The sequence below is a fragment of the Panicum hallii genome, chromosome 5 (genome assembly GCF_002211085.1).
Source record: "Panicum hallii strain FIL2 chromosome 5, PHallii_v3.1, whole genome shotgun sequence".
Lineage (NCBI taxonomy): Eukaryota > Viridiplantae > Streptophyta > Magnoliopsida > Poales > Poaceae > Panicum > Panicum hallii.
In genome coordinates this window covers 12,433,600-12,448,672 of record NC_038046.1, presented here as the reverse complement: position 1 = coordinate 12,448,672, position 15,073 = coordinate 12,433,600, and the positions used below count along the sequence as shown (strand labels likewise).

At 43.9% G+C, this 15,073-nt stretch overlaps 1 protein-coding gene and 1 pseudogene across 5 annotated transcripts; one reads left to right on the top strand and one right to left on the bottom strand.

The window, feature by feature from the left end:
- The first annotated feature begins 700 nt into the window (after positions 1-700).
- Positions 701-7,150, top strand: LOC112892433 (annotated as a pseudogene).
- Positions 7,151-7,346: 196 nt separating this feature from the next.
- On the bottom strand, positions 7,347-14,455 carry LOC112895590 (glycosylphosphatidylinositol anchor attachment 1 protein-like). 5 transcript variants are annotated; one of them, XM_025963556.1, is made up of 8 exons: positions 14,438-14,455; positions 13,555-13,603; positions 12,467-12,612; positions 12,288-12,379; positions 11,159-11,255; positions 9,930-10,782; positions 9,705-9,838; positions 7,347-8,473 (listed from the first exon to the last, which is right to left on the bottom strand). In XM_025963556.1, exons 3-8 carry the CDS (start codon positions 12,556-12,558, stop codon positions 7,588-7,590), a joined length of 2,154 nt encoding a protein of 717 aa, XP_025819341.1. In that variant the 5' UTR covers positions 12,559-12,612; positions 13,555-13,603; positions 14,438-14,455; the 3' UTR covers positions 7,347-7,587. The 5 variants fall into 5 exon arrangements, with proteins under 5 accessions (XP_025819341.1, XP_025819340.1, XP_025819338.1 ...); XM_025963555.1 differs by lacking the exon at positions 14,438-14,455 and adding an exon at positions 14,165-14,404; XM_025963553.1 differs by lacking the exon at positions 14,438-14,455 and having other exon boundaries at positions 13,426-14,404.
- Positions 14,456-15,073: the final 618 nt, after the last annotated feature.

Genomic DNA, 15,073 nt, shown 5'->3' with positions numbered 1-15,073 from the left:
ATATATCTAAAAACAATTGAAAATAGTAAAAACTATTTATAATAGAACTACCCTAAGAAATATTTCTAAAAGCTATTCAAAATACTGAAACCTATTCGAAATATAACTATCCTAAGAAATATATCTAAAAACTACTGCAATTATAAAAACTATTCAAAATATAACTACCGTAAGAAATATATCTATAAACAATTGAAAATAGTAAAAACTATTTATAATAGAACTACCCTAACAAATATTTCTAAAAGCTATTCAAAATACTGAAACCTATTCGAAATATAACTACACTAAAAAATATATCTAAAACTAGTGCAATTATAAAAACTATTTAAAATATAACTACCCTAAAAAATATATCTAAAAACTATTAAAATACTTCAAACTATTTAAAATAGAACTATCCTAACAAATATTTCTAAAACTATTAAAATTACTGAATTCTACGTATAACTACCCTAACAAATATTCGTATAAAATATTTAATAATTATACGATTATAATACCTCCAAACCGACGTGTCGACAGGGCTTCGCCGCTTCCTCTCCTCTCCTCTCCTCTCCTCTCCTTTTTTCTGATTTTTGATGAATTTTATGACAATTAGGGGGTGGGGGGGGGCTTTTGTAGCTGGTGGGGAGGCATCCCGCCCTTCCAACGGGCGGGATGCCCCTCCCGGCCACCTCCCGCCCGTTGGGTGGGCGGGATGCCCCTCGCACCAGCGTTCCGCCCGTCCAACGGGCGGAATGTCCTCGGGACACCTCCCGCCCGTTGGAACGCAACAACGTCCCGCCCTTTGGGCGGGCGGGATGTCCCCCGCCCGTTGGAACGGCGGGATGTTTGCGTTTTTTCGCGAAAAGGCCCCTGCGAAGACTGTTTCCTCCCCCCGGCGACCCCCCGCCCGTTGGGTGGGCGGCCTGTCTCATCCCGCCCGTTCATTGGGCGGGAAGCTCCCATTTTCCAAAATATTCCAAACCGGCACCCTTTTTTCGAATTTTATTTTATTTTTAACCCTTTTTTAAAAAAAATTCACGTCGTTGCGCCTTCCGGAGCCGGACAGAAGCAGCTAGGAAGGGCTGTGTAGTGTGGGCCTTTGGTGGGCTTTTTCTACACCGCCGAACTTCTTCTTTGACCATTTACCTTGCCAGACCGCGATCCAAAAAGAGAAAAAAGAAAGAAAAAAAAGAAAAGAAAGAAGGAACACTCTGAAGCGAGAACCACAAACAGAGGGTGGGGGCAGAGCGTCGAGTTCTTTGACTCAAATCCCCTTCGCAAAAAGACAAAGAGGGTGCACAGGTAAAGAGAAACCACCAAGGCACCAGCTAGGGCCCGTGAGAGGGCTCCATTCACACCCACAGCCTGCTCGACCAAAAACCCCAACGCCGCCTCCTCCCCACTCACCTCCACCAACCCGCCACTCGCCCCGCCCCGCGTCGGCCGCCTCCTCCGCCCCAACCGGCCGACAAGGGCCCGTTCCCCGACCCCTACGCCCTCCTCGTCCACGACCCCATCGACCTCCTCTCCTCCCTGTGGCGCCGCGCGCTCGCGCACCCGCTCGCGTCCCCGTTCCCCAACCTCTCCGGCTACGCCTCCCGCCTCGACCTCTGGCTCCTCTCCTACCAGCGCGCATGCGCCCACGCCACGGGCACCTTCCCGCCGCGCCACGCCGTCCACCCTCCACTGCCTCCTCCGCCTCCGCGCCGCCGCGCTCCGCCGCCACCCCGCCTTCCCCTGGGGCGCCTCCACGCACCTCCTCCTCCGCTCCCCCGCCGACCCGCCCTCCACCGTCCCGATCTCCCGCCGCAAGCTCGAGGCCCGATTCGCGGACGCGCCGCCGCCGTTCCAGGACCGCGTCGTTCAGGAGCTCCTCCTCCTCCTCCTCGAGCCCGTCTTCGAGCCGCGCTTCTCCCCAAAGTCTCACGCATTCCGTCCCGGACGCGGGCCCCACTCCGCCATCCGCTCCGTCCGCACCCGCTTCGCTGCTTACCTCTGGTTCGTCTCGGCCGACCTCACCGCGGTGGTCGACGGCCTCTCGCCGGAAACCATCCTTTCATGCGTTCAGAAGGCTGTCTCCGACCGCAAGGTGCTCTCGTTGCTCAAGTCTGCCCTCAATGGCCCCGTCCGGCCAGGGTCTGTGCCGCCACCGGAGAAGGACCTCGACGGGCTGGCCAAGAAGAGGCTGAAAAGGAAGGTGCTCAGGAAGAGCAGGAAGAAGAAGGTGCTTAACGAGAATGAGCCAAAGCCTGACCCTTACTGGTTGAGGCTATTCTTTGGGTTTGCTCCTGAACAGGCGTGCCATGTGCCCAATTATGGGCATTGTGGGATCATTAGTCCTTTGCTTGCTAATGTGTGCCTTAACGAGCTGGATTGGTGGATGGAGGAGAAGATTAATGAGTACTTTTGCCCGTCCAAGCATGATTCGATTTGGAAGGAGGCGGGTGATGAGGGGTGCCACAATCCCGCTTGGCCTGAGTTTGTTCCATCAGCTGGGAAGGAGAAGACAAGGAAGATGGATTTCCTTCGATTTGGTTCTCATGTCTTGATTGGGATCAGGGGGCCGAGGGAGGATGCAGTTGAGATAAGGAGACAACTGATGGAATTTTGTGAGAGAACATTTGGTTTAAGGCCAGAGAATTCGATGGTGGAAATCGAGCACATTACAAGGGGGATTGAATTCTTGGATCATGTGATCACGCGCAGGGTCATCTACCCGACTTTGCGATATACTGCCAGTGGAGGGAACATTGTCAGTGAGAAGGGTGTCGGAACATTGTTGTCTGTAACAGCGAGCCTGCAGAGGTGCATAAGGCATTTTAGGAAGCTTGAGCTTGTAAAGGGGGACAGGGATCCTGAGCCATTGCCATGTTCACCAATGCTCTATTCTGGGCAGGCACACACTAATTCCCAGATGAACAAGTTTCTCGAGACCATGGCTGATTGGTACAGGTATGCAGATAACCGGAAGAAGATTGTAGGGTTTTGTGCTTATGTCATAAGGAGCTCACTGGCAAAGCTCTACGCAGCAAGGTATAGACTGAAGTCCCGAGCTAAGGTCTACAAGATCGCTTCACGGGATCTTAGCCGCCCTTTGAGAGAAAGCACAAGGAATGATGCGCCAGAATACTCTGATCTTTTGAGGATGGGACTAGTTGATGTTATTGAGGGTGTACAGTTTGCACGCATGTCATCAATTCCATCGTGCGACTACACACCTTTCCCTAGAAACTGGGTACGCACCATGAACTTCTATTGCAAGAGTATATTAAGCTGCAAGATCCAAAGTTCTTTTGTGAACTTCACAAGACTATCAAACGTCAGGAAATAAGTTCACCACAGGATGATGTATCAAAGATGGTGTGGTATTATAAAGTTCATGGTGTTTATGATGACAATAGATCTTTGATGAAAGCCAAGTAAAGATGAGGCGCCTTTGTGAGCTCCTAGATGAGGTCAGCTCTTCCCTGCTCTTTGCATGCAAACTTTTGTGTCGTTCTTGATGCAATGGTATATTTCGCACTAATACAAATGCAGTCAATTCTAAATCCTTCAACCCATTTTGTTATTTTATAAGCTGAACATGTGATGATAAAACAAACAAGATGGTCTTGTCTAGAAGTCTGGGATCTGTATGTGTGTGGTGTGCTGTCATTTCCCTGTTCCTCATGCATGTGCTGTGTAGGTTTCCGCTGCATTCATGTTGTCATCTATTCGTCTCATGCATGTGAACTCTCTACCACTATAACTTGTCCCGAGAGCTCCATTGATATTAGCATAACTGAAAACAATGTGCTGGAAGTGGGTACGATAATGGGCTGGGTTGAAAATACTTGGGCTGCTTGACTGCCTGAAAGTTCGGGTTTTTTTTGGAGTTCGGGTACCGGGGTTCTAAACCCGATTTACCCGTAATAATTTCGGGTTTTTCGGGCTTGGGTTTTTCGGGTTCGGAGTTTGGGTTTCGGGTAATATGCCCAGCCATAGCTGGAATGGTTTGTATTTTGTAAAAAGTTAACAGTGATTAGTACATCGCAATACACAACATGGAACAGAGTATCCTGCTCAACTGTGCTTTTTAGTTACAACAAGCTAATTTGTTTGTTCTATTCCAGTAAAACCTACTATTTGTGAGGTTTTTCATAAAATTAAGCAACCCGTTCGTAAATCCAAACAAACTTCAGATACCAACTCACAAACTTCAAACAACGCGGAGCACCTTGTGAAGTGAAAAGATGAGCTGTGATGACATGGTTTCTCTAAAAGCGCTCTGTGCTATTGTCGCGTACCTACCAAGAACAGTAGAAATTAACACCGTGTATGTGCAGCTCACCGACACCTTCACATGGGAGTAAAATGTGGTACATATGAATATCTTTATTTGTAAACCAAAGCACATACTGTACAATGACTAGCTTACAATTTGGTTCAGCATGACCCACTTTCTTGGTACATGAAGCCTCCTTATTGCAAGGACTACGATTGTTCTTTCAAAGTTAACCTGCTTAACAATCTTCTTCATGTAGGTTTTTGTGCGGACAAAGGAAAATGCTGAGAAGAAACTCACTTTGACATATGAAGAGATGGAAGCAGAACGGGAAGAGGTACTTATACTTATCTCTTATCAGCATCTTCACTATTGTGTTTGCATTTTTCTGGAATTCATTGTATGGATATGTCCCTAATGGGTCATATTTGTCCATAGTCCAGAACTTGCTATTCCTTCTTTGTTTTCTGCTGCTGATTCAGTGATTGTTGATTTGGCATATTGCGGTTTGCGGCCCTGAAAACAGCAACAGGGAGCAGTTTTAATGATTTAGAAATATAAATATTAATATGTGTGAGTGCAATATGCATTATTAAGAAAATCACACAGCAAAACTATTGAGTTCCAAATATATCATATATTATTTGAAATGCACAAAAGTTTTTGAAGAAGCAAGTCACAAAAAGCTCCTTTCAAAGGATGAAAAAAGTTCACAAGGGGCATGTAAAACACCATTTCTTTTTTCTTTGGTCCGCTGTAAAGACCTTTGCAACTTTTCAAAGTCCGCTAAACTGCTAAACTTCAAAATTTTACCCACTATGCATGTATATTCAAGGTATTACTGCTAACACACTTGTAGCGGCCTACATCAAGGTCATCAAGGCTGTGCATTTCAGAGCGGTGATAGGAACAATTATGATAGCTTTCATCTGTCCTGTTTTTGAATTCAATCAAATATGCTATTGGCTGCTCTTTGATTGGTTATTGTTAGTTACTGAAGATATACAAAATTCATTGGCTGCTCTCTGTTTCATGGTGTTTCATGTTTTGTTTTGAAACATTCCATACAGTGTGTAGTGAATAATTTTTTAGATTATTACTATTACTCCATAATGATTTGCTGATTGATGTTATCTAATTTAATTCTAATTACTGATTAAACTGCATATAGTTACAAGTCCGTTATGTTATATCTATGTGAGTTCTGGTTGTAGCATGTTATAATAGTGATTGGATGTTTTTCTTGTTAGAATATAGTTTTTTATGAGCTCATGACTTGGTTGAACTTTTTATTGTCTTTCTCTTTGCTTTAACAGAAGGAAAATACTCAGTTTATTAACTACTGGCTTATATATTTTTTATAGGAGGAGGTACAGGCTGACACTGAGAGTGATGATGAAGAGCAACAAATCTACAACCCTCTCAAATTGCCGATGGGTTGGGATGGCAAGCCTATCCCCTATTGGTTATACAAGCTACATGGCCTTGGGCAGGTAAACTAGTCTTGTTAGTGAATATTTGGTAACCTTCTTTTTCGAGTTATTATTTTTTATAGTAGCCTTTTTCCTCTAGTAGCCACCAGTGCTCGCTTATGGAACTTTTGATCGAGTATTCACATGCCATATGAATAAAGATGTTCATCCTATATGAATGAATCAGTCATCACTTCACAACTACGAAGCCAAACATGCCATTTTTGTTGCAACAGTAATTTTCTGATCACCCTGTCAATGACTAACACTAACTTGTCAATTAGTATATTACTGTATGTTATAGGATGATTATTAAATATTTATTAAGTTTTCAGCATAATATTAATATTTGCCAGTAATCTTTGTACTGTTATTTATAAATATTTTCAACCTAATTATGTGTTTTTATACTTGCCCCAGTCTAGAGCTGCAAAATGTTCTGTTTCTAAACAAACAGGATACGAGTTTATAATGTGATACATCTAAATCATATTTTTGTGTAATCACATGCTAATGTTTGCTAGTTCATATTTCCACTTTCAAGAATGCCTTGCACTTGAACATCAAGGCATCCTTGTCTCTTTATGCAGAGCTATCTTCATTAAATTCGGTACTGTACCATTGGCATGTTTTTAACTGTTATGCTTTGATCAGGAATTTAAGTGTGAGATATGTGGAAACCACAGTTATTGGGGACGAAGGGCCTATGAGCGTCATTTCAAAGAATGGCGTCATCAGCATGGGATGCGATGCCTTGGTATCCCTAATACTAAGAATTTCAATGAAATCACATCGATCCAGGTACATCATCTCATCTTGTTGATACGATTTTCTTGCTTGGAATAATTGTTGATGCATAAACCGTAGTTTCTTCTCATGAATAATTGTTGGCTTTTGCTTTTATACTCTCCATTGTGCTGATTTATGTGCTGTTGGCATGCATAGTACAAACCTGAGTTGTTGAACGATGGCTGTTCTGTTTATATGTATTCTTAACATTTCTAACTTCGGCTGTCAGGAGGCAAAAGGGCTCTGGGAAAAAATACAAGCGCGTCAAGGGCTAAACAAGTGGCGGCCAGACCTGGAAGAAGAGTACGAAGATCAAGAGGGCAACATCTACAACAAGAAGACCTACACTGACCTGCAGCGGCAAGGCCTGATCTAGAATTCTAGTTCAAGGGGCCCCTGCTACTCAAATGTTCTGGCTTTGTTTGGAACAACTTTTACCAGGATAGTTGCTGTGTCTTCGGATGCATTAGGCTATTAGCCGTTTGGCATACACTTCATGGAGTAAGATGGTACGACGGGGCATGTGTGCTTTTCCTGGTTGACATGGTAGTTCGTACAACACCCCCTTGTCTTGAGCAGTTCTTATGATAATGTATCCAATATTGTGTCGTGGATTAAATTACGGTTACGTCTCTTACTCCTAGTTTGCCCGACCAGTTGTCAGATTAGACTTACCATAAGAAAAACTGTTAGCATATTTAACATGCGCGTGCAGTAAAAAACTTATGTTCGGTTCTACAAAGACGTGCACGTGTCAAATATGGCATTTGCATTTGAACTGAGATGCAGTACAGGTTCACGAGCTGATAAAAACCAGCAGCTCGCAAAAAATCTGGCATCAAACTGTCCCAGCCAGTGCTCTTACGAAAGGTACATCGTGATCTTTTTTTACATGTTTCAAGCCTTCACGGAAAGTGTCCATTGCTCTTACAAAAGGTAGTATACATCGTGAATAAGTTCCGAATAATGCCAACCAAGTAAATGGTCGGGTGATCGAAAGTACTTAAAGTCAGAAATATCCTCTACACTGTTGTCTACAATTCCAAAATGAAAAAAGATTCTAGAGACCATACGCTACTCCTGCTTCATCTTCGATTCCGATTGGCTGCATGGGTGCAGCAATACATGGATGCACAGCAGCCAGCAGGGAAGATGGACAAGAAACAGGTACAGATATGTCGCGCTGCTCCATTCCCACAAGAACTCCATCCAAACCCAGAACTCTCCAATGTCTACCGTCCAGGACCCCTTGGACAGCCCTTTCATAATCAACAATGCAGCTGGAGGAAAACCCACCACGGCAAGAGTTATGTTTGAAGCCAACAATACAGCACGAGGAAGGAAATTCATCCCAGAGCGTGCCTTCAGAGGCCGAGAAAACAGACACATCGGGATCATTATCAGAGCCCCAAGCTGCGCTGTGGCAAAATTTATGATCGACATGAGCCCAAGTCCTATGGAGATGGAAGTGATCATCGTAGCTTTCAGAAGTTTCCATTCAACACCAGCTGAGTACGGCGAGCCGGACATGACATAAAGGGCAATCAGTATGACGATGGAAAGCATAGCCCAGATCACTGAGCTTTGTATCGGTGTGGCATCAGGGATCTGAGTAATGTAATATGGAAGTAGTGAAACAAGAACTGCCCAAAGTTGGATAACAAGCAAGACTTTTGCAGCTTGAAGCCATTTCCATGATCCACCCTTACTTTGCAGAAAATCAGCGCTGCCATTTGTTTTACTGTCACCTATAGACTTCTCTGCCAATTTTTTCATGGTTTTACTGCCATCAGCAAGAGCAGCAGCAACTATTGGGAGGGGTGCCAAAAGCAGTGCAAACGGAATCATATACACACCAACAGAAATGAACTTGCTTGGAGCCGTAAGGAAGTAGAGGAAAAAAGACTGATGGAACTTCTCAAGCAGATTATTTACTGAACGCACCACTCCTTCAACTAACCTGAATCAAAGGAATTTCCAAACATGTTAAAAACCTCTGCCATGGCCATGACAAACTATATGCTCTGTAGAATGCAAATCGAGCAAATTTTGCAGAAAATGAAAGCAAAGCTGTTAACATGCAAAGATTTTCACGCAGTGGCAACACAGAAGTTAAGACAGTGTTCCTGTGCTCAATTCAGTGCAACAAACACCAATCCATCCATGCACACATTTTTCATTGGGTTTAGTCATGAAAGAAACTGTGGCCAATACCAATATGTTCGGTGTTCCTCCAAGTTTACCAGTTCATGTTAACACTTTCATTCCTCCCACTTATTCTTGATATACGTAACTTCTATTGTGCCGTCATCGATAAGGCCACATATGCTAAAACTCTTATGAAATATTGCAGCTGCAAATGGTCTGGAGGCACGTATAATACCTAAATCTAAGTATTTTTTTTTTCTGTAAGAACTTGCAAGCTCATGTTGGAAACAAAACAATTTTCTGTTATGCGATATGTTCTTTGGAGATTATACAACTCCGGAAGTTGCTGTACGCACATTAACAACAAACTTGTGCAGATAATACTCATTGCTGTGAAGTTCTGGCACAAACAGTTGCATGCTCCAAATGCATGGCAAAGTTCAATGGCCTTAGTTATCCGATAAGACTAAGGCCCTGTTTGGATCCTCTAGCTAATGGTTAGCTAGCTAAATTTAGCTATTATGGATCCAAACAGGTCAGCTAATGGACTAGCTAATGATGTTCCAGCTAATTGAAATAGTATTATCTCATTAGCTGGTTGAACCCAGCTAATCCCAGTTAAAAACATCAAAAGACCGTATTATCCTTGACCCTTCTGTTAAATTTTCCAACACAGGGGTAGCATGGTCTATTAATGTTAATAATTAGCAACTAGTTGGTGGATCCAAACACACCCAGTTAATAGCTAGTTAGCTAATCTTTAGTAGCTAAAAGAGACTATTATCAATTACCTAGCTAATCATTAGTTGAGGAGGATCCAAACAGAGCCTTAACAAGAATGGCAAGCCTAGGAGTAGTTATAACCTGCCAACCCTCACAAAATGTTTTGTTATGATTTGTGAGGATAGCGAACACACACAACGGCACTTGTGCAAAGTTGTCTAGTCAACTATTCATCACAACTCAACAATCACAAGACACCTCTTATGTTCTAACAACAATGCAGCTCCGAACAAGAAAATTGAAACACAGCAGGAACATACCTCCCCCCCCTTAGAAGAAATAAAGATTTAGCATTCTCATTCCTGACATTGAATGTTGGTGTAAATTCTAACGAAACCGCGTCAACTTGATAATCACGGAAAGCGCCATGGGATCCTGTGGGCACTCCAATAGCCTGCATCACAGAAACCACATTAAGAAGGGATTCTAGAGTTACAAAGGAAAGTGTTGTTTAAGGCGAAATAGGAATGATTAATTCCAGTTACCTGTTTGTATATAGAGCTAGCTAGGTTTGCAGTCCCCTCCACATAATCAGGGACTGCAATATCAAGCTTCCAGTCAGGATTTATTTTTCTTAACACAGTCCCAAGAGTATGAAAAAAATCAGCAATAACCCTAAGCCATGCAGAGCTCAGCAAAGAACTAAATGCCGCGATGTTCACACGGAAACCTTGTCTATGAACAGCTAAATAGTGTACGACATTCAGAAGGTCCAGGTTTGGCATTTGTCCATTAGATGCCTCTGCATACATCGTAACACTATCTCTGTCACCATATCTCCTGGTCTCACCAACTTTAAATATGAGAGCAGCAGCCATCGTTCCAGCACGTTTGAAAGCCTCAAATTCTGCCTTTTCTGCATTGCCATCATATATATGGTCTGCACCATGTATCTTGGTATCTAGTATCACAGAATGACTCGGGAATACTGGATTATGATACAGGTTTAACCATGCAGAGACTGCAGCATACTCTCCAAACTGTGAGTCTGCGGATAGCCACACAATATCCTTGGACAGCCATGCTGCTCGGCTTAAGAGGGAGAACACAGAGAAACCAAGGGCCAGGGATAATAATTCATTTGAGTGAACTCTCTGAGAATTATAAGGAGTAACCAGCACTATTGCTTCTTTCCCATCGCCTCGAGGAGCTCGTATAATGCCAACAGTGTTTATCCCAAAATTGGTGTCAGTGCCATTAGGTTGAATTGCCATGTCATTTGACATGGAGGTGAAGAACTTCAGAGGATGAAAATGCTTGCTATGAGGGAGGAACTTATGGTAACATACTTCTGCACCCAGTTCTTCTATTTGTTTGGCAATGAATTTTGCCATATCTCTGTAACATAGAACGAAACATATGGTTGAAGGAAAATCAGATAAATCCATTTACTCTTCAATATCTAGGATTGTACTAATTAACTCCTTGACTTGACTTGTTGTCACATGTTTCAAGTGTGCACTTTCATTTACATGTGACTTTAATTAGTCAACTTAACTCAGAACAAACTTGTACTCTTGTTTTGTTTCTTATGAAAACTAAAAATCAGATCTCTGGCTATTAAGACAGTTGGAATGCAGCAGCAGGCTTGAAATTTTGAACTAATAAAACAATAGAACTATATGACTTCTGTATACAAACATTGATGCAGATGAATGTTAACGCGTGAGGGAAGCTACACATGAAAAAAATAATTCTATACAGAGTAACATACATGCCACCTATCGAATCCCCATCCGCAGCTTCAATTCCTTTCATAAATCTGTTTGCTTCGATGGCATCTTCAGTAGAAAATAGTGGAGTGGCAGAGCCTACATACAAAGCTTTATTTTTAGAGATCATTTATGCACAGAAGTCCCAAAGGGGAGTTCCAAATGAAAAGCATGCCATTATTATTTATTTAAAAACGAAAACTCAACCAAGGCAGGAGACTCCCGCCCCCAGGCTTCATTCTAAGAAGATGCGATTATTATTTATCGAGATTTGTTCACCTTGTGTGGTTATAAGAAATACACCATGCTAGCTTGCTATAGTAGCTTATTAAAATGCATAAATTTTCCTGCAAACCTAACTGATGTGAATAATTTACCTTCACAATTTAATACTCATTTCATCCATGGACGCAAGACCTATGCTTTTAGGAGAAAGTCTCAAAACTGAATTCTGATCCATAATATCTCTTTCAATATACTGTCAATTGCTACAAAATCAACATACTTCAAAATTCCTTCAAAAATGAATCTATATTGATGCAACTTTTGTACATTAAACACACAAATTAATAGACCGAGGGGATAATAAACATCAAAACCCACTATGATACAGCATATTCAATGAGCCCAAAAGCTATGCCGAACACCCAATGACCAGGATATTGAGCAATACTGATATGTTTCTTCAATCAAAGTATTCGGCAAAGCATGCCGAGAACATTTCAATGCACATTATCTACCATATCTAGAATGTGACATCATGGCCCAATTCAAATTAAGCAAGGACGAAGCTTAAGCTGGTTGGTGGGAGTGTGTGATACACCCAGCATGTGAGTGGATCTGAGTCGTTTGGTCTCTGGGGCGTTACATACAACGTGTAATATGAAGATCAGCACGGAACACCATGAGACAGGTGCACCCTTCATGGTGACAAACAACAGCAGGCATACATGCATTTGTAGGAGCAACAAACAACAAAGCCATTAGTTCCAAACAAGTTGGGGTAGCCTACAGATGAAACCCACCAAGAGCCTCAGAAAAGAGCATAAAAAAGAGATAGCAGTGGTAGCAATAACAGATATGCATTCATAGGATCACAGTTGAAAGAAAATAGATTAGAGGGTCACTTACCAGGTATAAGAGCATTCTCCGAGAGGTATGTATTTTTGGCAAGTGAAGGGAGGAGGAGGAGCGCAATAATGCCCGCAGAGCAGCAAATAACACTGACCCGAAAATGGTGAAGAGTGAGATAGGGAAGAAGAACGGACTAAAGGAAGCAACTGCAACAAGAGGGAGAAATGAGGGAGAACCTGAAGAGAATGTGGTGAGATGCAAGAAATACGCCAAGGCGGACAATGAGCCGCGGCTTCGGTTGTGTCTCTTGCTTGACTAACGACTCCATGCTGTAATAGAATTCTTAAGGACTATCTTTAAATCAGATCAATTATGCATTTCTCTGCAAAATTAAATGATTATGATTAGCAGTTTGAACAGAAATGTAAAGTCAATTCTAAACTATTATCAAGCTTCCATATTGTCATACTAGAGTCCATGTGATGCCACTGGCATTCCTGGGTGAGTAGCTCTACTTCACCACGTTTTTATTAATGAAACCCAACATCCCTCTCTAGGAAACAGGGAAATGCCACAATGAAATAAATTACACGATTGGAGCTGTTTTTGTCCTGAACTATATTAGTTGAAACAGATGGAAGGTTTAGTAATATTTTCACAGCTAAACAACTTTTAATTCTGGACTAACAACAAAGCAAGTGCACAAAATGATATGCACTAACTTATCTTTCCTCAACTTTATCCATGGAAAATGCGATAATTCATGGCCAATACTCTTCAAATGTCAACAAAGGATCAATTGTAATCAAAACAAAAGAAACAATTGCTAGTAGTTGGATCCGGTGGCGGACCCAGGGTTTGAAGTTTTGAACCTATGGCATGCCTAGCCAAAAAACTCTAATATGCAATATGATGCAAATCTAATACATTATTTGGTAACACAACTACAAAACTCTCTAACAATTTGGTATACAAGTACAAAATAACCAAAGTACAATAATATAACTAAAAGTTCTAAAAAATACCTTAACTCCAACAAATAAGTTTGAAGCTTGCATAAATTATAATATTAAAAGTCGAACATAGATAATGCCTGTTGCCTATACATGAATAGAAGACCACCATACTAGTCCAGGTCTTTAACATTAAGTTTTCTCATGGCCATGAAAGTGTCAGCAATGTCATTCTAACTTACATCGAAGAAAACATCACGCTCATGCCTCAATTTTCCGAAAATGCTAACCACTAGAACTTTAACTAGTGGTTGATCTTTTAACAGAGAGGATCTCGGGGGCAAAAAGGAAATTGAGGAAATTGGGGCCACCTTCTCTGGCAAGCTCCGACCTTCTCCCAGAGAGCTCCGACGGCGGGATCTGCGGCGAGGATTTAGTTTGGGGTTAGGGGTTGGAGATTTCAGGGCTACCAGTTTAGAGGGATGGCCAGGGCGGCGGCCAGCCCGGCGGTGGCACAGCTAAGTTACACAGATACGGATACGTGTATCAGTATCGAGGCCGATACGGATATAACATTTTCCAAAAATCTCCGATACGTGCATACGTTTCAGAATTTTTTAAAAAATAAATAAGAAAAAAAAAGCATAGCCACTAGCGCTTGCGCTAGCACCAGCACCAGCAGTAGCACTAGCGCTGCTCGATGTAGCCTGTAGCCATATACAGAAGAAAGCAAGAAGCCAGGCAGTGGCGGAGGACGCGACAAAATCAAGGTATTGCCGAGACAACGAGCTAAAAAAATGCATGCCGCAATTTAAACGTTTTTCACAACAAGCAAATGTAAAATGAGACTGAAATGAGAGCGAATGTTCAAGATAACCTATAAATTACTAGACATTGCTAGAGGCCTAGAGTCTAGACACTGGACAATGTAAAAATATACTATTTTGGTTAATTTTTTTTCTTCCCCTTGCTATTTCCAACCATGGTTAGGATGGCGGCGGGGCGCTGGCACTCAGCAAGACGGCAAGGACGGCGGCGGAGCGGCGCCAATGTGCGGAGGCGGGCTGGAGCCTGGAGCCGGACTTGCAGGCAAACTGGCGAAGGCGCGGACGCTCCTGGCTCCTGGCAGTGCAGCTCCTGCCGCAGCCACAGCCACAGCTCCCAAATTCCCAAATCCCAAATCTCTGTGACCGGACACTCTTAGGCTCTTAGCAGTGCCCTGAAAAGTAAAAACCAAAGAGGAAACCAACTAACCAAGTCACCAAGAACTTGACAGAAGGCAAAGGCGGGCGGCGGCAGGCGAGCGGGCGGCGGCGGCCGGGCGGCGGACGGCGGCGTGCGGGGCTGCGGGCGGCGGGCGGGCGGGGGCGGGGGCGCGGGGCTGCGGGCGGCGGCGTGCGGGGGGCCGGGGGCGGGGGCGCGGGCGCGGGGCTGCGGGCGGCGGCGCGCGGGCGGGGCTGCGGGCGGCGGCGGGCGAGCGGGCGGCGGCGCGCGGGGCTGCGGGGGGCGGGCGGCGGCGCGCGGCGTGCGGGCGGGCGGCGGGCGGGAGCCTGGAGCAGAGCGGGCGGTGTGTGGATAGGGTTAGATTTTTTTTAGTTGGGCTGGCCGAGCCGAGGTATTGCCCGAGCAATACCGGACAATACCAGGCCCTCCGCCACTGAAGCCAGGAACAGGTCACTGGATCAGAAAGATAGAATCGTGGATCGGGGAGAAGGAAATCATATAGGAAAAGAAACGGAAGGAAGAAATCAATCCAGAGGACGATCAGAACGGGAAACTCACGGCAGATTGCAGCCGGCGCTCCTCCTTGCCGGTGGGCGGCGGCTCGTCGCCGGCGACGGCAAGTGGCGGCGCTCGGGCGGGCGCCTGGTCGGGCGGCGCCTGCGTGCG